The sequence below is a fragment of the Marmota monax genome, unplaced genomic scaffold, assembly GCF_021218885.2.
Source record: "Marmota monax isolate L192 unplaced genomic scaffold, Marmota_monax_Labrador192_F-V1.1 WCK01_AAM20220418_F8-fsc00210, whole genome shotgun sequence".
Classification (NCBI taxonomy): domain Eukaryota; kingdom Metazoa; phylum Chordata; class Mammalia; order Rodentia; family Sciuridae; genus Marmota; species Marmota monax.
Genome location: NW_026695248.1, coordinates 311,589 through 334,470, shown reverse-complemented (window position 1 = coordinate 334,470; position 22,882 = coordinate 311,589). Strand labels below are relative to the sequence as shown.

The 22,882-nt window shown below is 44.2% G+C and overlaps 1 protein-coding gene across 7 annotated transcripts in view; it reads right to left on the bottom strand.

The window, feature by feature from the left end:
- Vwa3b (von Willebrand factor A domain containing 3B) overlaps nt 1-22,882 on the bottom strand; it is a 256,834-nt gene that overhangs the window by 177,722 nt on the left and 56,230 nt on the right. For 5 of the 7 annotated variants that reach the window (XM_058578290.1, XM_058578291.1, XM_046440342.2 and 2 more), the window contains exons 3-6: nt 11,336-11,430; nt 10,452-10,702; nt 8,261-8,423; nt 1,362-1,531 (exon numbers count right to left, since the gene is read on the bottom strand). In XM_058578290.1, coding sequence (XP_058434273.1) covers nt 1,362-1,531; nt 8,261-8,423; nt 10,452-10,702; nt 11,336-11,430 — 679 coding nt within the window. Of the gene's footprint in view, nt 1-1,361; nt 1,532-8,260; nt 8,424-10,451; nt 10,703-11,335; nt 11,431-22,882 lie in introns of those variants that run through there. The other 2 variants (XM_058578293.1, XM_046440344.2) reach the window with 2 other exon arrangements.

Below are 22,882 nucleotides of genomic sequence, written 5' to 3'. Positions count from 1 at the left end.
GTGCAGTAAGGCCAGCAGCTCAGGAGACCATCACTATTGAAAAGACAGTCACTGCTACAGACTGATTTGTGTCTGGGTTCCCACTTCCCATTCTGTATATTGAAGCCCTAATTCACAGTATGACTATATTTGGAGACAGAATCCATAAGGAGAGAGTAAAGGTTGACTGGGATCACCAGGTTGGGCCCTGAGCAGGCAGGATTAGTGACCCTGTAAGAAAAGGAAGGGAGAACCTGAGAGTTGACCTGCTCTCTTCCCACCAGGTGAAGCTGTGGTGAGAAGTCAGCTGTCTACAGCCAGGAAGAGAGCCCTCACCTGAAACCAAGTGGCTCCTAACCTCTAGGACGCTGAGAAATAAATTTCTGTCTTTAACCCATCTTGTCTCTGATATTTTGTTATGGCGGCGTGCAAGAGTTCAGTTCCAGAATGTCCTCCAAAGGCGCATGTGTTAAAGGCTAGGTCCTCAGCTTGGCACTCTTGGGAGATGGTGGGACCTTTAAGAGGTGGGGCCTAATGCAAGGTCTTTAGATCATTTGGGGAACCCTTAATAGGGATCGTGGAACCCCAATCCCCTTCTCTTCTTCTCTTTTGCTCTCTGGCCATGAGGTGAGCCATGTGCTCCTGCAACAGGCCCAAAGAAATGGGGCCAATGAATCACAGACCAAAACCTCCAAAACTGTGGACCAAAATAAACCTTCTTTGCTCTTTATAAGTTGATTACCTCAGGCATTTGTTATAGTGACACAAAGCTGGCTAATACACTGCCCAAGTAGACTAAGATACTTCCCAAGAGAAGCGGGTATACCATGCCACACAGGGCCCAACAGGACTGGTCAGGAGGCAGAGGGGTGAGGGAGAAGGTGGGTAAGGGCTAGGGGAAGGGGAGGCAATGTAAGCAGGTTTAGGATTAGCTAATTTGAATCATCTGAGTGAGCTCTGGGGGTGGGGTCTGTCTTGAGCTGTCTGGTGCCTGGCCCTGGGCTGACCAGCATGGAGGACAGTGGTCCTGAGTGCGAGAGCCTGGACTGAGAGGGTGGGCTCTGGGTGAGTTGGTTTGCTATGACAGGTACACCCTGGCCCCTGCTTTGCTGTTTCTAGGGACTGGCTAACCCTGGGAGGACAGTCTCTCCAGAGTCAGAGAGTCCCTAACAAGTCAAAGCATCAGAGCTACAGAAAACAAAAAAGGTGTGAAGGATACGGGATACAGAAGAAAATCAGGGGGAGGGTGCCCAGAGACTAAAGAGGACAGAACAGAGAGAGAATCCAGCAACTGACTGGGTAAGAAGGCCACCAAGACCCACTGTTAGCCCTGCTTAAGTGGGCCACCTACTTGAGTCCCCCACGAGCGTCCTCCCACCTACCTGCCATGGGTCTTGGCGCTCAGATCCTTCAGGAAAGCTACCATGCCTTCTCCTCTGGCGTTGAAGGACACTGTGTGGACAGGATGTGGGATGTCCAAAGCCCTCTGGAGGAGAAGCTCCTTGGACTCCGCCGGAATGTCCCCCACCACGAAGTAGTAAATGGACTCAATCTGTAAAACAGTGGTGCCAATCAATGGTTCATGGACCTGCATGCCCCTGACTGGCACTGGGCTCATCAGCAACATACTCTCTACAAAACCACTTCTTTAAAAAAAAATGGCAGAAAGAATAGCAACAGTACTCCATGTTTGTGGGGATGCTGGGAGGTAAAGTCAGCGAGTGAGGTGATCAAGGCTGTCGCCAAGAGACAACAGAGGCCAGATAGCAGGGGCTGCGGTCTTGGGGTTGCATGAGAAGAACGTGGCTGTTACACATCTAGGAGTAGTTGTGTGCAAATCAAGAAACGAAGGAGGCCTTGGCACAGCCACTGTGGGTAGGAAGCTTATTAGCCACTTCCCGAGGAGGTGCCAGAATTCTGCAGTGCCGCCTCGCCCATCCTCAGCCGGAGGCAGGGTGTGGGAAGGGGGGCATATCCAGCTGCTTCCTGCTCTGGTCTCATGTCACCAGGGAGCAAGAGGCCTGGGGACGTGAGGCTGTCTTGACTTTAGGCAGCTGGTCAGGAGCCAGGCCTGCCCCAGGCTCACTCCACGCTGCCATGCCCCAGGCTGACATTGTACACAGTGAGCAACCTGGGTCAGGGGCCAGAGTCTCCCCCGACACACCTTAAACCAGGGATTCTGGGAGATGCGTACCTCGCCCCATCTAGAGACAATCCCCCCAAAGCGGTCCCTGTTTAATGCAGATGGATGTCCACCCAAGAGGGCCCCAGGACAGCTGTCCTCCCCCAAACACAACCACTCCACTCTTGTTCATCCCCCAGACTGGCTTCCAGGACATTGATCTCCCCAGATACTGATGAGTTCTGTGATCTCTGGGACAGGGACCTCGCTTCAGGGCCCTCACTTATAAGCAGGGAGACATTTGTGTGTGTGCACATGTATTTACACCAGCCTCAGAGAGTGAAAACCAAGGAGAGCTAGGAATGCCATCATCTCAACCCAGAAACGTCCTGAGTGATGGTCTCTACAGGTAACTGGGGATGAGGCCCCAGCAGGTGTGCAGTGTTTTAAGGGATAAATAGGTTTCACCCCTCCTTTGGGATTCACAACACTCTCCCTGCTTTCATCCCAAACCCCAGCTACAGATTGCTACCAAATGGTCTTCCCTTAACTCCAAACCTGGGACTTTAACTCACCTGGCAGAGGGGGTGGACTCACAGTTGGTTCCCCAGCTAATCAGGGGGCCCTGGAGTTCCAAGGGGGGAGGTGGGGGCAGGGTAGCCGAGGACTGGGGCCCGAGTGGGAGCTGAAACCAGGCGACACCTCCCTCCCTCCCTCCCAAGCCTCATCTCTCAGATCTTTCAACACCAGCTCCTTGACATTAAAGAGCCCCACAGGGAGGTAAAAACCAAGCTCCAACCTCTCAGTCAGCCTCCTGGGAGGCAGAGGGAAATAGAGGAAGAAACCATGTTCTCCCAGTGACTTATTAGGCAACTAAATTCTGCTTCCAGCCAGTGCATCTTATTTTGTTCTTCTTCTGATATAAATGACCTTGCAGAGGATGCCCTAACAGGGTCCCAATTCACCGCACCGCTGTTGAAAAGTTTTTCAGCTTTTCAGCCCAAGTTTAGCATCCTGGGGACAGGGTCATCCTAAAATGACACATGGCTCAAGACAAGGGACAGACACAGGGCACCTTCTGAGATTCACATGTGATCTGATGGCTGATCTGTCTGCAGATCAACCGGGAGGTAAGCACGCGTGGGCAGCGCTGAGCCCCGCCTGTGTGGCAATAACCCAAGCAGCCACATTCCTTGGGCAGCGATGGTTTCTCCCCAGATCGCTGTGGCCAGCAGTGAGTCAGAATTTCCTTTCCTTCGCGGAGCCTACGCCATGCTTCACTGTTCATTAACTTTATTAAATTCGGCTTCTGAATCACATGTTTTCAGGCTGCAGAGGCCCTGGGACATGCTGGGCATGGAGGCCACCGGCTCCACCCGCTCCTGCAGACAGGCTCCTTTCTGGTCTCCTTTCTGCTCACATAATAATGACATTTAGAAAAACAGAGAGAGGGATAAACGCAACACCTATCCCCCTCTCTCTCCAAACTGACAAAAATGCTTCTTAAAGTAAAACGGCTCTATAGTTATCTGCTACTTGGGACAATAGGTGAAAACGGATTATTTGATTCAGCGTTCACAACAGCCTCGTGGAGCATGCTTTTATCTTTAGCATGCCCAGTGTAGAGATGAAGAAACTGAGGCTTAGGGTGGTGGATTGACCTGGCCTAGGAGTTGGCTGCCTAACCCAGGAGCTTATGTCCTGCTTTCTGACAACCACACGGTGTTGGATTTAGAAAGGCTGCTCACCCATTAGAGATGAATGTGAATCCGGGAACGATGAAGTCAAGGTCAGGGGGCAGAGGAGGTGGGCCAGGCCGGCACTCTGTTCACTGGCTGGGCTCCCCCACTGTCCAAGGGTTCAGGCTCTTCTGCCCGATATCAACACTGCTGATGGTGGCTTTAAGGGGGTTGTCCTCATGGGAATGCTCACCCTTGGCCATAAACTCAGCCCCCAGGGCCAGGGCCAGCCTTGAAACCCAGCAGCAGGAGCAGCTTCCCGGCTGGCCGGCATTCCCCTAGGGACTGATGTGCACCGAATTTGATAAAATAATGCAAAGGCTCCATTCGGCCTCCTAAGAGTGAGTCACAAGTTTTCACGTTTCTTATTACATAAGACAAGGTGGAGCCTCCATGCCGTTGCTTGGAAGGCCTGTTCTGTCTGGGCCATTTGTTCTGCAGCTCCACACAGCGATGGGCACTCTGCCCACCCACGAAGCCCTTGGCATCTTCCCAGCTGTTGCTCTGGGGTGGGGGCGGGGGAAGGAATAGCAGGGAGTGGCCGCCTCTGTTCCCACTGCCCTCTGCGAACCAGCCTGACGTCCTGCTGGGTATCAAGATCAAGGAGAAGAATTGAAGCCAACCAGCACGACAGTGAGGGGTCCAGCAGAATTCGCCCTTGACCTTGGAACGCTGCACCTTTGGGGAGACGCCAGACCTCCGGATGCGCCTCCAGGTCTTCCCTGTGCCTGCAACAGCCCTTTCCTGCTTTGGCCCGTTTTGATTGGTCACCACCCACTGTCCAGCCTCTCAGACTTCAAGGTCCTTATCCCTACCCTCACTCCACCAGGGTCCTACAAGGCTCAGCAAATTCACCACTCTGGTCCTGAGCAAACCACCTCCCTCCAATTTTAAAAAAGAAAAAAACCAAAAATCCTCAAATCTGGACATTGAGGGTAGGATCTCTTGGTCCCACATCTAGACTCCAAACTCCAGCATATAACCATTATTTCCAATTCATCCCATCAGTGTCCAACAAACATTTATAGAACTCTTAGGAAGCTTCAGGGACATACAAAGAAAAGATCTGATGCCCATCCAAGCCACCGAAGGAAATAAATGAGATGCTACATTCACACACCCACAGGACCAGGCCTTCAGCTTATTGACCAGCAGCAGCACAGGTTCCTTATGGAAAGGTGCAGGTCAGGTCTCTCAGTGAATATGATTTTTTAAATATATATTTTTTAGTTGTAGGTGGATGCAATACCTTTATTTTATTTTATTTTTATGTGGTGCTGAGGATCGAACCCAGTGCCTTCCACATGCAAGGTGAGCACTCTATACAGCTGAGCTACATCCCAGCCCCAAATATGATTTTTTTAAAACCAAAAAAAACAATTCACCAGGCACAGTGGTGCATGCCTACAATCCCAGCAGCTTGGGAGGCTGAGGCAGGAGGATCGTGCATTCAAAGCCAGCCTCAACAAAAGTGAGGCCCTAAGCAATTCAGTGAGACCCTGTCTCTAAATAAAATGCAAAATAGGGTAGGGATGTGGCTCAGTGGTTGAGTGCCCCTGAGTTCAATCCCCAGTAATGCCCCCCCCCTCAAAAAAAAAAAAAAAACAGATTCATGACTACCAGGCAGATGGGAGAGAACAAAAAATGGAAATACAGATGTCTTCTAGTCATGGAGCCTTCTCCTGAGGGCAGTTAGCTTTCTTGGGTGGCCTAAGCCAGGGCTCTGGGATAAACAGTCCTCTCTTCCAAAGACCTGGGAAAGGGGAGGCCAGGGCCTCCCAACAGACCTCTCCTCCTCAGAAAGGCCAGGGAAGCTGCCAACTTCCAAAGCACAGAGGATGCTGAGGAACAGAAGCCCATGCCGGTCAGCACACTGGGCTCAAAGGACAGCAATCCCTCTCCTGCAAACATCTCCTCAACAACCTTGCCGGGCATCAGGTCCTTTTCCACAGGATTCAGTAAGAATTCACCCATTAGTAGTGTTCTTCAAGTGCTGTTATGGGAGCCATGATTTAAAGACCCCCTCATACTGCCTGGGCTCCCTGCTGGGTCTTCAGCCTACCTGTGGTCACAGAGCCTGGTCCTCATATGGACTTGATACAAGACTCAGACTTCCGTGTTGATTTTTGGACCCAGGATGATACCCACTGTCCCCGTTCCTCCAGGTGCACCCTCATGGGGGCAGAAGCTCCGGCAAACTCAGGGAATCATCAGTGTGAGAAATTTATGGTTACTGCTCCAGAAGTTTCTTAAGCCTTAAATCTTGTCTATTCCTAGCAGATGGCAGCTACATGCTGGAATGCGAAACTCCCTGGGGTGGTCAGGAGGGGCCCAAAGCAGAGGAGCAGGCCACCCTGGGAACCTATTCCCCCCTTTTACATACACATGCATGCTCTTAAAAAAAAAAATACAGGCATGGCATTTTTATATATGAGACAGCTGCACTTACTGGAGGAAAACTTGGGACCACCCCAGGCAGAGGCTACGGGCGGAGGGACAGAGCAGCTTGTGTCGCCTAGAATTTCCCACGCGCTCCCAGCTCTTGTCAAGAGCTTGCGGGTTGCGTTTGGTGATCAGCGCCTGCGAGCTCGCTCCTTGGTTCCCTCTCTTCTGTAGGACCTCCCTGGGACTTGCTGAAGCACTCCTCGTTTTCTAGGCTAGGGATGCACATTAGAGAAAGGGGAGCCCAGCCAGACGGAGGAAGGGGAGAGAAGCACGGTCCCAGGGGGATCTTGCAGTTACATCAGGCGGGCCAGTCAGGTTCAAGGCGCACTCAAGAGCACACACATCCAGGAGACTGGGAAATGTCCCATTTCTTGAATGCAATACTAAGGTGTCAGGAATCTTGGCGTTTTTACAGATGTTGAAACAATCTGGAAGGATCAAAGAACAAAGTGGCTTGTATTTGGTTCTTCCTTAACAGAAAACATTTGTTGGTCTGGCTTTCCGAGGAAAACAATGTGTTTCCAATTTCAAATCGTCACTGATAAAATGCAGACCAGTGAGCTCCAGGAGCTGTCCTTTCATGGGGCCAGCACATGGCCTGCTTGCCCAGGAAAGGACTGATGTTGAGGGCCACAGCCGAGTCGGGATGACACATGGCATTTTTGCCAGAAGTAGTGGTTGAGAGGTGACGCCAGCGAGTTCTCGCGGAGTTCCCGTTGAGTTCCAGCTGAGCTCTGGGGGGGGGGGGGGATTCCCAGAGAGTTCTGATTGGTTGGGGAAGTGCCGGAGGGGGGATTTTTCCAGCTGCTGGTTCCTGGACAAGCCGCGTGGCGCCAGCGAGCCGTTAAGTGTGGAGATTCCTTATTGGTTGACTGCTGTATCTAGTTTATGTTAATTAAGATAAGCTGTGTGGAATGTATATATACCCCTCCTGTCCTACAATAAACGGCTTCCACTCCTGCTGTATCAGTGTACACAAGTTGTTCGTCACCACCACCACCCCCCCCCCCCGCCCCTGGTTATTTTGCTGCAGCCGGACTGGGCAGACTTCTGAAGGCAGCCGGGTAAAGCTGGAAACCTACAGAAAGGCCAGGCTTCCAGAGCCGAGGAAGCAAATGTGGATACAGCAAGCTGACCGTCGGGGACCTGGGGACACTCCTCTCCAGAAAGTCCCTTACCAGCTTGGCACAGCCCTCACAGTTCTCCCAGTGATCCCTCCCAGAAACACACACCCTGGGACTGAAAGAGACATAAGACACTGCCATATAAAATTGCTCCTTCTGGGTAAAGCTTTATTTCCAGAAGATTCCTTTCAAAATCCCTATGTCAGTACATTAATGTTCAAAAATGGAGGCTCCTCAGCTTGGATATACTTCACCTTGGAAAGCACAAAACAGTTCCATCTATGAAGAAGAGGACCTGGGAAGCCTCAGAACGCAGATGCTGATGCCGGGACCCCTCAGTTCCCCATCCTCAGAGTCCTCCGGCCTCTCCTCCCCTCAGGGAAGGAAGGTACTCTCTAACTGGCCGGAGGGCAAGAGCGGAATGAATGTGTTGGAGCTATGCAGCAATGGCCTCCCTCCCCGTCCTTTCCCGATGCTTAGGGGGTGTGAGCAGTGCTGGTCTCTCCTGGCACTAGCACCCCACAGCCCTGGCCACCTCACAGAAGCCCAGCCAGGCTCAGGGCACAAGCCTGAGGGAGCCTCTATGTGGTCGGTCCAGTCCAGCTCTACTGTCACCGAGGCCGCTCCCTGCATCCCTCTCTGTGCCCTGCAGGCTATTTCTCAATTGGCTCAAAATTCAGAGTTCAATCAGGTCAATACCCAGGGGCCTCTCCAATGCCAATGACGGGGCCCTCTAGGGAATGCTGCGGATGTGGGGAAATCAAGGTCAGCTGAAGGACAGTGTAAAGACACTGAGAGTGCAGAGTCAAAGCCACCCTGGGGACCCGGGCAGACCATGGACACACACTTACAGTTTCGTCTTTCCCAGCTTCCAGCAGAGCGTCTAGGCGGCAGATGGCGCTCATCGTGGTCAGCTCAAAACTCAGCTCCTCGACCCAGCCTGTTGCAGCGGCTATGCACTGTTGGGTCACCGGAATAGCGTGTTCTTGCCATTTCACAGGCTCTTGAGTAACCCTGAAAGGAATCACATGGGTGGTCACAGGGCAGTGATCAGTGCCACCAGAGGAATGTCCAACCTCAGTCCCCTGGCCACAAACAATGGGCCACCTAATGTCATATCATCAGCAGTGAAGAAGGACACAGCTCCCAGGCCCCTCAGAGTCACCAGGAAAATTTAAAACTTGGTGAAGATGGGCCTGTCTTGCTGAGGGAAGTGTACCTTCTGAATGCACCCCGTAATTTCAAGGTGAAATTATCTTCCTCAAGCCACCCTGACTAGGAAAAACAATGTTTACTTGAGAACAAGAAAAACTAAGAAATGTAAACAGTAACAAGTCCTTTAAAAATATCCAGATAAGCTATTTTCTTAAATGCGCAGGTTTGTATGAAACCGTCTTTCATTAACAACAAATATACAAAAAACTCACAGTATAACAATTTTGCATAAATTTTATTTCTTCTTCTTCTTTTTTTTTTTTTGGTATGAGGTTTTGAACCCAGAGGCGCTTCACCACCGAGTCCCATTCCCAGCACTTTTAATTTTGTTATTTTGAGACAGGGTCTTCCTAAGTTGCTTAGGGCCTCACTAAGTTGCTAAGGCTGGCTTTGAACTCTCAGTCCTTCTGCTTCAATCTCTCAAGCCACTGAGATTACAAGCGTGCGCTACTATGCCCAATTCTTTCTTGACATTTCCTTGTTCTGAAAAAGATTCCCATCCGTCACCTTTTTCAGATCTAAAATTAAATTGTTTTGAATTCAACAGAGCATTGGTTTTTAAATCCTGAGAAAATCTGGTAAAACCATTTAGTTTGAGTTTGGAAACAACAGTTGGAAAACTCCAAAATGTGGAGCCGTTTGAATGGATGTGTGCTTATAATTGCAAATAAATTGGCCCGACAGTCGCTCATGGCCCGCCTCCAGAGGGAGAGCTAGCTCACACTAGTGTCCCTTCTGTGTGGCTTCTCCAGGTAGAAAAAACTGAGCACTGAGTGGCACGTACACTTCAGTAAACATTCCAAGGAAGCAAATTTTGCAAACTTCAATATCTGCTTCCTTTAATAACACACCGCGGCAGAAACAGGAGCCCGGGAGGGCACACCATCAGGATCAGCCCCCAAGAGGTCCTCTATTTAGTCCAAAGCATTTTATTTAAAAAAGACAAACTGAGCTAAGCAGACTCCCCTCCCCCTCGGCAACCAGGTGTTTCTTCTCAGGGAGGTGCAACCATTGCTTCAGATGGAGGGTGAGCACCCAGGCCCAAATTCTCCCCGATCCAGGAATCCGTAAATAATTGGCTGTGAAAACTCTGAGATCCGGGAAATTCTGTAAAGCCAGCCACCTGTCGTTTGGATGAAAGAAGTCAACTTACAGGAGAGGTCAACTTGAGTTGCAAATTGGGTCTGGAAAAACAAGTGAAGTTTGTGGCCTTTGAATTCATTATCTTAGCTAAAATCTAAACTGAGCGAGGGGATTTATGGCCTTAAATATTTGTTGAATATGTGCAGAGGGTTCCTATTCTCGTATTTTTCAACTTCCCTAAGTTGAAAAGTATGTTTCTAAATCTCTTATTTCTGCAGGGCAGGGGACTGAACTCAGGGTCTTGCACACACTAGGCAAGGGCTCTGCTACTGAATTGCATTCCGGGTCCTAAATCTCTCTCATATATATATATATATATATATATATATATATATATATATATATATAATATTTGCAGGTGGACACGGGACCTTTATTTTTACTTATTTTTCTATGGGGATGGAACCCAGGGCCTCCCACGGGCTAGGCAAGGGCTCTACCACTGAGCCACGACCCCAGCCCCTAAATGTCTTTTAACAAGAACATCAAGATGCTTGGTGCAAAGCAGATTAAAGTTTCCTAATGTTTATTCATTGTGAGTTTTCTGCTAAAATTGTATATTCTAGGGGTTTTCAAGATGGTCCCCCCCCCCACCCCCCCAGAGCGAGCTGTGCCTCTGAAGGACAAATACCCGCCGGTTGCTGTGGCTCTTCCCCGCCCTCTGTGCTTCCCCTGGGGACTCACCATATGAAATTGAACCTGGCGACCTGAGCCACCTGCTCCCGCAGGACCATGGTCAGAGCCTCTCGGCACAGAGGAAGCTCGCCCTCCAGAATGTCGCCGAAATCCAGCACTAAGGTGATGCACTGTTCCAGGATGACCCCGAAAATCTGCCGGCTCCCACTGGTGAGCCAGTCCATCCGCCGCCTGCAGCTCTCCAGGGCTTGTTCTAAGGACCCCGTGAACCGATCGATCAGTTCCGATTTAGCCGTCAGCTGAATGAAAATAAAAGGAAAAAGCAGAAATGAGAAGACAGCGCCAAAATAAGTCACCTGGAACGCAGCGAAGCGATCAAGAGCTGAGGGTTCAAAACAACTTTGCAAATGATCCTCCAAATCCTGCAGGAAAAATCTCCAGCCTTTCAACCGAGATACCCTTGGATGGATGGCGCCCACAGGTGCTTGTCCAGGGCAAATTTCAGGACTTGGAGAATTCAACTTGGATTCTTGCCTAGGGCCAGCCTCGGTTTACATTGTTTAGGATAGTCAGCCCTCCAGCATCCTCAGATTCAACCAGCCTGGGATGGAAAATATTCAGAAACAAACTGCATCTGTGATGAACACATATGTACGGGCTTTCCTCCTTGTCATTAATCCCTAAATGACACCGTGAAAGAGCTACCAACATGGCGTTGACATGGCATTAGGTATCACAAGGTATCTCTGGCCAAAAGGGCTTTGCGCTCATCTCTTGGTGGTCCAGGGCTTCCTTGCACATAGCTCCTTGGCTGTGAGCTCATCAATGGCACTGGCCAAAGGAACCCTTCCACCTGAATGGCCACCTCCTCTGTGACCTGAGGTGACCTCAGCAGGTCACCAGACCCAGCCACGGAGGCAACTCTGACTTACATTGTACACTCTGCCATCTTCTGCTAGGTAGAACTGCGGAAACAGGCCAACGGCATACCTAGAAGCCACGGGTCTCCTCAGAGAAGTCACATAATCTGCATTTTTATAAAGAAAGACAATCAAAGTGGTGCTCAAGAGGTAAAATCAATAATCAATAAATGGGATAGTATAAAACTAAAAACCATCTTCGCAGCAAATGAAACAATCAAGAACATGATGAGAAAGTCAACAGAATGGGAGTAAATCTTCACCACCTGCACTTCAGAGAGAGCATTCATCTCCAGGATATACAAAGACCTCAAAAAGCTTAACACCAAAAATAATAATAATAATAACCTAACCAATAAGTGGGCAGAGGAACTGAACAGGTGTTTCACAGAGGAAGAAATATGAATAGTCAACGAATATGTGAGAAAGTGTTCAACATCTTTAGCAATTAAAGAAATGCAAATTAAAACCATACTGAGATTTCATCTCACTCTAGTCAGAATGACAATTATTAAGAACACAAGTAACAATAAATGTTGGTGAGGAATGGGGAAAAGGCACACTCATACTTTGCTGGTGGGACTGCAAATTGGTGCAACCACTATGGAAAGCAGTATGGAGAGTCCTCAGAAAACATGGAATGGAACTACCATTTGACCCAGTTATCCCACTCCTCAGTATATATCCAAAGGATTTAAAATCAGCATACTGTAGTGAAATAGCCACATCAATGTTTATGGCAGTTCAATTCACAATAGCCAAGCTATTGGAATCAACCTAGGCGCCCTTCAACAAATGAATGGATAAAAAAAAATGTGGTATATATACAGAATGGAATATTACTCAGCCATAAATAAGGATGAAATTATGGCAGATGGAACTGGAGATTATCATGCTAAGTGAAATAAGCCGATCCCCAAAAACAAAAGGCCGAATGTTTCCTCTGAGATGCACATGCTGACTCACAATAAGGGAGGGTGGGGAGAGGGAAGAATAGAAGTTCACGGGCTTAGACAAAGGAAAATGGGGGCATGGGAATAGGAAAGATAGTAGAATGAATCACACATCACTTTCCTAGTTCATATATAAATACATGGCTAGCGAAACTCCACATCATGTTCAACCACAAGAATGGGATTCTAATCAGAATAAGTCATACTCCATGTATATATAATATGTCAAAATACACCCTACCATGAAAGAAAAATGGTGCACTGTCAAAGCTTCTTATTTGTATTTCACAATAATTTTTTCCCTGACACCGTTCAAGTTATAGCCCCAGCAACACCGACAATTGGTGATGTTTTGTGTTCTGTCCTAAATGGGGAAGCATCACCAGATGCTGTGGAAAACATAACTTTAAATAGAATCTTTTAATGAATGAACAACTGGGAGGCAGAACAGAGCTCCCCTCCTGGCTCCCTGGTTCTCTCGTCCAGGTTAACTAAGGCAAATGGACGAAATGGTAAAGCGTTTAATTCTTGAAAACTTCTCTGGAAGACTTTGGAACTTGGAGAATTCCACTTAGATATCATCTAGCCACCGCTCTCTCTAGCGGACGTTCACGACTAAATGCACGAAATGTAGGATGCAAATAATGGACTCAGAAGACCCCAACACTGCGTCAGAACCACGGGGCTTTCCTTAGCAAATCAGGTGCTCAGCCCTACGAACATCTATCAGGCAGCTGCTACGTACTGGGCTCAGGGCTGACAAGATGACATTCCCTAAAACATCTTCCTACTCTCCTCCCTGGAACTTCCAGAAGGCCACAGAGGCTTTAGGAACCACAAGGACCCCGCAGGACAGAAGATGAGTTCAAGCTTCACAGAAGTGCTCTTATATGATGATGATGTTATTGTGGTGGTGAAGTCCCCAAAGGTGACAGACAGCCGGAGGTGTTCCTCACCTCCCCCTTTCTGGGGAGGAAGGGTAATAGCTACCTTGGAAAAATGGAAAGGTCCAGGTTGAATTTTATAGCCGCCCTGGCCAGGCTTGGTCCCTCATCACAAGGGGTGATAAAATTCAAACGCCTTGAGGTCCAGCTCTCATATAAAGAGAGTGGCTACTTGAATTCCGTCAGCTATACCCCTGCTCAAGAGACCTCTCCAACTCTGAAATCTCTATTTCCGAGGGTTCACCTTCCTGGCTGGCATTGATGGAGGGACTTCAGATCACCAGCAGCATTCAACTCTTTACCTGAGACGTTTATCTGGGCTCAGGAGAGGGCCGGTATTTGAGGCTTGAGGGGGTGGGTCACTGGAAGGCTCCACAAGCCGTATTGCCAATTGGAACGTGAGATATTGTGGGTTCTGCATCCAGTGATCGGGGAGTAGATTTGATTAGCTAAACCTCACACAGTGATAAACTGTGGAAGAAATGTAGAGACAACTATCTGAAGGCCCTGGAGGGCAACCAAGAACAGACAAAAACTGGAGTAGCACTCATCCTCAAAAGGAAGGCACAAGCCCGGTGTAATGTGCACAACTGTAATCCCAGCAGCACAGGAGGCGGAGGCAGGAGGATCCCAAGTTCAAGGCCAGCCACAGCAACTTAGTGAGGCCCTGTCTCAAAATTTAAAAAATAAATAAATTAATTAATTAAAGGGGCTATGGCTCAGTGGTTAAGTTCCCCTGGGTTCAATTTACTATTTATTTAGCAGGAGAGAGTTTGGAGTTTGGGTTCAGCCAAGTTAACTGCCTGCTAGGATAAAACCCAGCTCTCCACCTATCAAATGGTAAGTGGATAAACACACTGTGGTGTATCCACACCAGGAATATGATGTGGCCATAAAAAAGAATAGCAAACTGGTACATGCTACAGTATAGAGAATCTTTAAGATGTGAACAAAACCAGTTACCAAAGACCACTTATTGTAAATTCTACTTATATGAAATGTCCATAGTAAGCAAATCTATAACAGACAAAATCATATTACTTACAGCTGGTGGGTGGGGGTCAGGGAGAGGCAGCAGAGAGCTGAGGGGCACAGGGTGGCTGCTTTTCGAGGAGATGAAGCTGCTCTAAAGCTGACTGTGGGATGGTTATAGAAATCTGTGGATATGCTCAAGATCACTGAATCATACACTTTAAATGCGTGATTGATGTGAATTATGTCTTAATAAAGCCATTATTTAAAAAATCAGTTTTAAAAGAACAATGAGGAAGCATCTCCCACGACAAAGAAAATGCAACCCAAAGTCTCTACAAATCACCCACACTGCCCAGTAGAAACCAAAGAATCACCAGATAGAAAGTCGGGAAACCATGACCAAAAACAGTCAAGAGAAAACAGTCATCTGTAGACCTGCCCTGATAAGCCAGATGTTGGGACTAGCAGAAAAGGGCCTCAACATGTTCATAAGTGTTTTCATTCATAAATATAAGCAAACTATAATTATTTCTATTATAAACATTATAAGTGTGTTGAAGAGAAAGAAAAGAAAGGTCCTAACAAGTGAACAAATGAGGATCTCAGCAGAGAAATTGAAAGACCCAAAAAGAAAATTTGAAACAAAAGTACTGCTTGGATGTGGCTGAGGTCAGGTACTGAGGTGGTGGTACATTCAGCAGAATTATGATGAGAGAGTGGCTGGGGATGTAGCTCAGTGGTAGAGCACTTGCTTGCTTTGCATGTGTGTCGCCCTGCATTTGTTCCCCACCAAAAAAAAAAAAAAAAAAATGAATTGTGATAAGATAAGCATCTTTTCTTTATGAAGTATCCTGCCTCCAGTATTTTGTTATAACAATACAAAATGAACTGAGACAAGTACAACAGCTGTATCAGCCTAACAGCAAATTAGAAGTGTTAGTTGGCTTGAAAATCTGTGAAGAGAAATCCCCAGTCTAAAGAGCAACAATAACAAAAGGTTATGTAAATCAACAAAAGTTTCAGTGATCTGTGGGACAATCTCATGATGTTCAACATAACTATAACTGGAGTCTCAGAAGAAAAGGAGAGAACACATGGGGTATAAATATAGATTAGAAGAAATAATAGCTGAGAGTTTCTAAGATTTTCTTTAAAAAATAACTTACAGAGCCAAGTTGCTCAACAAATCCCAGGCAATATAAATACAAAGAAAATCAAACCAAGGCATAACATTATATAAAGAATAGTACCATAACTTAAAAACAAAAATAAAGAGAAAAATCTTAAAAGCAGCCAACGGAAAAAAGAAATGGTATACATCACATACAGAGAAAAAGCACTATGAATATGGATGATTGCTCAGATGAAATGGTGGATTTGGATATTTAAAGGTCAGAAAGACAGGTTAAGTGAAATAAATCAATCCCCAAAAAGCCAAAGATCAGATGTTCTCTCTGATATGGGAATGCTTACCCATGAGAAGTTGGGGAGAGGAGGAATAAAAGCTCAGTGGATTAGTCAAAGGGGAATGAATGGCAGGGAGGGGGAACAGGAATAGGAAAGACAATAGAATGAATTGGACATGACCTTCATGTGTACGTACATGAATATACCACAGTGAATCTCACCATCGTGTGTGTCCTCAAGAATGGGGTTCTTATTAGCATCAGATATATTACGTACTTGTATAATTATATCAAAATGGATTCTGCTGTCATGTATACCTAAAGTGAACCAATTTGTTAAAAGATCAGAAAGAAAACAAATATTAACTAATAATTCTATATCCAGCAACAGTATCCTTCAGGAGTGAAGGCAAGGGCTTCGGTATCTGGGAAGATGGAGAAAATGCACTTTTCCCTATTCCTTCCTTAACTAAGTACAACCAAAAATTTATGGACATTATAATATTAAAACAGTATAGGAATACTCTAAAAGGTGCAAAGGAGGTAAATGGACTAGGGAGCTTGGCACACAAAGAAAGGTGCTCTACTCCAGCCAAATGCTAGAGAAAAGATGCATCTGCACCTCTCATCTCTACTAGCAAAGGCTGGGTGGAGAGCTTAGATGGCTGGCCTTGGCAGGCCACAGTAGAGTACACCAGAACCTTGCTGCGGCTTTATCAAAGAAGGCAGAGCAGAGAGCCAGGACTCTGAGTCCGCAGGTCAGCAACAAGTCACCACAGCAGGATGTCCGGGAGGACCTTGGAGGCAGCCTGGGATTCCCACTGCCCCAGGCGTTCATGAAGCAGCCCTCCCTGTTTTCTCTAGGATGGCGTCAGAGCAGGCCTTGTGATAGGTCAAGACTTTTCCACCACTGAAAAGTAACAAGGCCACTCATCCACAATGTCCAAGGAGGCTAGAGAGCAATAAAAACGTACCCCTCCCATCCGGCCAGCATGATCATCAAAGGAGGCCTAGAGGGGAGCCCATCCTTACCAAGGAGCACCTGGTCCTGGGGAGGTCCACAGAGGTCGAGGGGTGAACCTGGACTTCGGCCTCCATCTGGCAACAACAAGTTGTACTTTCCTTTGTCCACCAGAGCCGTATCAGAGAAGGTCAGCTAGACCAGAGTTCAGTGAGGTCCAGTGACCAATTTATAAAACACTGACATGTCTTGGTTCAATAGAAATAGATAAGTAAGTCACTCATCCTCTCTAAAGTCAGGAAGATCTCAAACTTAATGAAGAAAGAAAATCGACACTATCAAGACCAAGATGACAAACATTAGAATGGTCTGGCAAAGATTTTACAGCAATCACCACTTATAAAAACACTTTAACAAGCAGTTATAAATGTGCTTGAAATGAATAAAAATGTAGTAAATCTCAGTAAAGAAATAAAAGACACACCGAAGAACCAAATGGAAATGTTAAAATTTTTTTTGAATAACCAAAATTTGAAATCCAGTGAATGGACTCAAGAGTCAAAGAGACAAAAAAAGAAGAACGAGTAGACTTGAAGACAGAATGATACAAAGTATCCAGTCTAAAACACAAAGGCAAAATAGATGGAAAAGGAGGCCCACAACCTCACAGACATGTAGGATTAGGGAAAGAGAAATGGAGAGAATATTCAAGTCACTGTAGTGTCAGAAGAAGAAGAGAAAAAAAAAAAGTATTTAAAAAAATGAAAATTCTCCAAATTTGGCAAAATACTAATAAGATAGCAGATTCAAGAAGCTGAGCAAAATTTATTGAGAATAAACCCAAAGAAGTCTACACAGAGGCCAAACCTCCAAACACGGATGACAGAGGAGACATTTTCAACAGCAGCCAAAGAGAAATGATATATTATCAATAAGGAAAGATCAATTCTAATGACAGCAGTTTTCTCATCAGAAACGTTGGAGGTCAGAAGAAAGTGGAATAATATGTCTTAATATTGCTAAAAGAAAAGACCTGTCAACCCCAAATCTAATATGTGGTGAAAATATTCTTCAGAAATTATAGTAAAATAAAGACAGTCTCAAACAAAGAAGCTAAAAGAATTTGTTTTTAGCAGAGCTACTTTTAAAGGGGGGAAAAGAAGTTTCATAAACAAAAGAATATAACTAAAGACTTGTAATATCAGAAAGGGGGAACACGGGAGTAAATAAAAACTCTGCTTGAGTTTTATAAGCTGAAGTTTTAATAAAAATTATAGCACAAAAATTTTTTAAAAAATCATATCACAATCTAATGTGGGTCTTAGTGTATGAAGAGAGAATAACACATTTTATTTCAAATGGGAGGGATAAAGGAAAACAAGGTGTCTGCCTGTCACTAAAACTGGGAAAATGCAGATATCAGTAGATTTTTGAGAATTTATGTATCCATAATATAATAACTAGCACAACCACCAAAAAGGCCATATGAAAAGAAACCCTAAAAACATTATAAATAAGAACATAATTCTAAAAAAAAAGCTTAAGTAACAAAGGCTGCAAAGCAGGTAGGTTGCCAAGGAAAACAAAAACAGGCAAGTGAAAAAAAATTTTAAAAATTAGAAAACAAAAAAATAAAATGGCCCCAAAGTCCAAACTTATCAATAGTTACACTAATCGTAAATGATCTGAATATGCCCATTAAAAGACAGATTGGTATAGAGGACTTTTAAAAAAAAGCCTCAATAACATGGTGTCTATAAAAATTGTCCTTCAAATATAGTTACATGCACAAGTTACAATGAAAGGATGGGGAAAGACAGGCCATGCAAATGCTTATAAAAAGAACTCGGGATTGGCTATCTCCGAAAAGTAAACTTCAGAGCAAAAGATATTCCTAGAAAGAAAGAAGGACTTTATATTATAAATCCACCAAAAGACATAGCAACAGTAAACATGTGTGCACAAAACAACTACAAAATATGTGAAACAAAGACCAACAGAATTGAAAGAAAACAGACAAATTCACAGTTATAATTGGAGACTTCAACACTGCTCTAGCAACAATTGATAGAACAACTAGATATAAAATCAGCAAGGATGCTCAACACCACCACCAATGAACAGAATCTAAGTGACAGCTGTAGAAAGTGCCACACAACAGCAGCAAGGTACCTGTTCTTTTCAAGTACCCACGGGACATATACAAAGACAAAGCACATCCTCAAATACAAAACAAACCTCAAAAAAATTGAAAGAATAAAATCCAATATAGTATGTCCTCTGTCCAAAATGGAAACAAACCAGAAGTTGGTAACAGAAAGAAAGCAGGAAAATATTCAAACACTTGGAAAATAGACAACATGATTTTTAAAAATCCATGGGTAAAGAGGATGTCTCAATAGAAATAAAAAAATAATAATAATAAGTTGAACTAAATGGGGATGATAACACAAAAAAAAATTTGTGGGGCGTGGCCAAAGCAGTGTCTCCAGGGGAATTAATGGCACAAAGTGCTCATATTAGAAAAGATAAAATCTCAAATCAGTAATCAAAGCTCTACCTGAAGAAGCTAGGAAAGAATAGCAAAATAAACAGAATATGAGCAGAAGAAAACAAATAGTAACAATCAAAGCCAAAGTGAACAAATTTGAAAACAAAAACAACAGAGAGAATCAAACAAAAAAATCCCAATTTTAAAAAGACCTATAAAACTGACAAGACTCAAGACTGACAAAAATGAAGAGAGAGAAGGTATAGATTACTAATATCAGAAATAAAAATGAGACTATCACTAAAAACCCCACAGACATAGGAAGACTAACAAGGGGACACTACAGATGGCTCTACCCAGATAAATTGGACAACTTGGATGAAATGAATCAGATCCTCAAAAAACACAAACTAGGCCTGAGGTTGTGGCGCACGCCTATAATCCCAGTGGCCAGGAAGGCTGAGGCAGGAGGATCATAAGTTCAAAGCCAGCCTCAGCAACTTAGTGAGGCCCTAAGCAACTCAGTGAGATCCTGTCTCTAAATAAAATATTAAAAAGGGCTGAGGATGTGGCTCAGTGGCTAAGTCCCCTGGGTTCAATCCCTGTTACCAGAAAACAAATAATCTCTCTCTCTCTCTCTCTCTCTCTCTCTCTCTCTCTCACACACACACACACACACACACACACACACACACACACACACTACCACAGCTCACCCAATATGAAAGAGATAATTTGAGTAGTTCCGTGTCTATTGAGGAAATCGAATTTGTCATTTGAAACTATTTGAAGACGAAATCTCCAGACCTGGATAAGTTCATTGAAAAATTAAACCAAACGTTGAAAAGAGAGTTAATATTAATCCCACACAATATCTTCCAGAAAATAGAAGATGAAGGAACACTTCTTAACCCAGTTTATAAAATCAGTGCTACTTTGATGCCAAAAACAGGCATAGCCAGTATGAAAAAGGAGAAAACTATTGACTATTATTCCTCATGAACACAAAGCAAAAATCCTTTAAGTGATATTGTCAAATAGTGTTCAACAATATATAACATATATGGAATGATAGTAATCTACCCACATTCACGGGATATACGTTTCAGGATCCCCAGTAGATGCCTGAAGCCACAGGTAACACCGAATCCTATTTATACTATGCTTTTTTCCCTTTACATATATATCTAAGATAAAGCTTAATTTAGAAATTAAACATAGTAAGAGATTAACAACAGTAGCTAATGATAAAATGGAACAGCTGTAACAATAGTCCATAATAAAAGTTATTTAAAACCTATGAATAGTTTATTCCTGGAATTTTCCCCCTAATATTTCTAACCTTGGTTGACTGCAGGTAACTACAACCATGGATATGGGGAAACTACAGAATACGCCATGACCCAGTTTATTTCAGGGACCGAAGCTTCGTTCCCTGTTTAACAATCAATCCACATAATCCATCAAATTGACTGGCTGACTGGAAAATTACAAGATCCTGTCAATTGATGGAGAAAAAAAATAACAAAAGTTCAACACCCAAGAATGATTTTGAAACTCTCAGATTGATAGGAATATGAGATGTTCCTCAACTTGATTTTAAAAACTATTTAAAAAACTTAAATTAACATCATCTTGGTGACTGAAAACTTTCCCGTAAATACAAGGACATCCACTCTTACCATTGCTATTCAACATAGTGCCTGAGGTTCCAGCCAGCAGAGTACAAGAAAAGAAAAAAGGCATATAGATCAGAAAGAAAGAAAGAAAACTGTGGATAATATGATGGTCTACTCAGAAATCCCTTGGAGTTCATAAAACAATCAAAGAAAAAGTTTTAAAACTAACAAGTTCAGTAAGATCACAGGATGGAAGATCAACCTGCAGAAATCAATCACATTTCTCTACACTAGCAATCAATGTGTGGAAACCAGAAATCTAAATATCATAGCCAGGTACGGTGGTCAGGCCTGTAATCCCAGTGGCTTGGGAGACTGAGGCAGGAAGATGGCAAGTTCAAAACCAGCCTCAGCAAAAGTGAGGCACTAAGCAACCCAGAAAGACCCTGTCTCTAAATAAAATACAAAATAGGGTTGGGGATGTGGCTCAGTGGTTGAGTGCCCCTGAGTTCAATCCCTGGTACTAAAAAAAAAAAAAAAATCTAAATATAGTGCCCTATGCAACTTATGCTGATTTTAAGTCCTTTGGGAATATGCCAAGGAGTGGGATAAATAAATGTGTATGTATTTAGAGCTTCAAAATACATGAACAAACAGAATTAAGGGACAAATACACCAGACAAAACAACTACTAAACATATAGAGTATCTCTACTATACCATCAACCATCTTGACTTAATCGACATGCATAAATACTGCCTAACGAGTGTGGAATACACATTCTTTTCAGTTGTGTCAGATGCTTGCTGAGACAGATGTTGAGCTGTAAAGCAAATCTCTGTCAATGTCCAAAGTCTAAAATTTTGCATGTTATGTTCTCTAACCTCAATAGAATTAAGCTAGAAATTCAAGAAAAACTAGATCTCTTTAAAAGCCCTAAAATATTGGGAAAGTAAACAACACAATTTTAAACATTTATCAAAGAAAAATATCCCAAGAGCCAGACACAATGGTGCATGCCTGTAATTCCAGCTACTCAGGAAGCTGAGGCAGGAGGATCATTAAGTTCGAGGCCAGCCTGGGCAACTTAGTGAGATCCTGCCTCAAAATAAAATCTAAAAAGGGCTGAGAATGTAGCTTAGTAGTAGACCACCATGGGGTTCAATTCCTAACATCACCAAACACACACACACACACATACGAGAAAGAGGTATTTTTAACTCAATAATAGTTTTCAACACTTCCAACCATTTTTTATGGCATTCAGTTAGAATAATGCTTAGAAGCATGTTTGTAATTTTAAATGATTATATAAAAAGAGAAGTTTTAAAAATCAATTATATAAGTTTATACCTTAAAAACCTAGAAAAAAGAACACACATCCAAAGTAGGTAGAAGGAAATAAATAATAAGGTGGATAGTAATGAAATAGAAAAAAAACTTAACTCAAAATTGGCTTTTTTGAGAAGATATACTGCTACTAAGACTTACTAATGAAAAAAAAAAAGGAGAGAAAGCACACAATATCAATATCAGGAAACCACACTACAGTTCCTACAGGGCTGTTAAGGAAACAGTATGAAAAGCGCTTTCTTGATACATTAGAAAATGTTGATGAAATAGACAAAGTTCATGAAAAACATGACTTTCCAAAATTGGCATGGTAAAACAGGAAGCCTAAATAGCTCCATGTTGATTTCTTAAAAAATCAAACTCTTCCCACAAACCAAGCTCCAGGCCCAGATAAGTTTCCATTAGTGAGTTCCATCACACTTCTAAAGAAAAAAATATTATCGATCATGTTCCAACACCCACAGAACATAGAGGAGAAAGGAATACTTCCAAATCATTTTATGAGGCATAATCCTGTTGCTGAAACCTGACAAGGATGTCATAAGGAAAGAAAATCACAAAGCAATATGTCCCTGATGAACCTAGACGAAAAATCCCTAATAAAATACAAGGAATCACTATTTTGCTAATATTAATAACTAAATTATAGTTGCAAATTATAATTATTTGAAAATGAGATAAATCTTTCTGTTTGTATCGTTATATGGGAATCCCACAAGCCCTGATTCTGGCGTACTGCCACTCAAAAGGTATTTAACAGCACAGGACCATAGGGTAATTAAGAAAGCACAACTGAGGCCCGAAGAGCCAGGTCTTGCCATACAGGTGGGCCTCCAGATCGCTCTATAACAGCCACA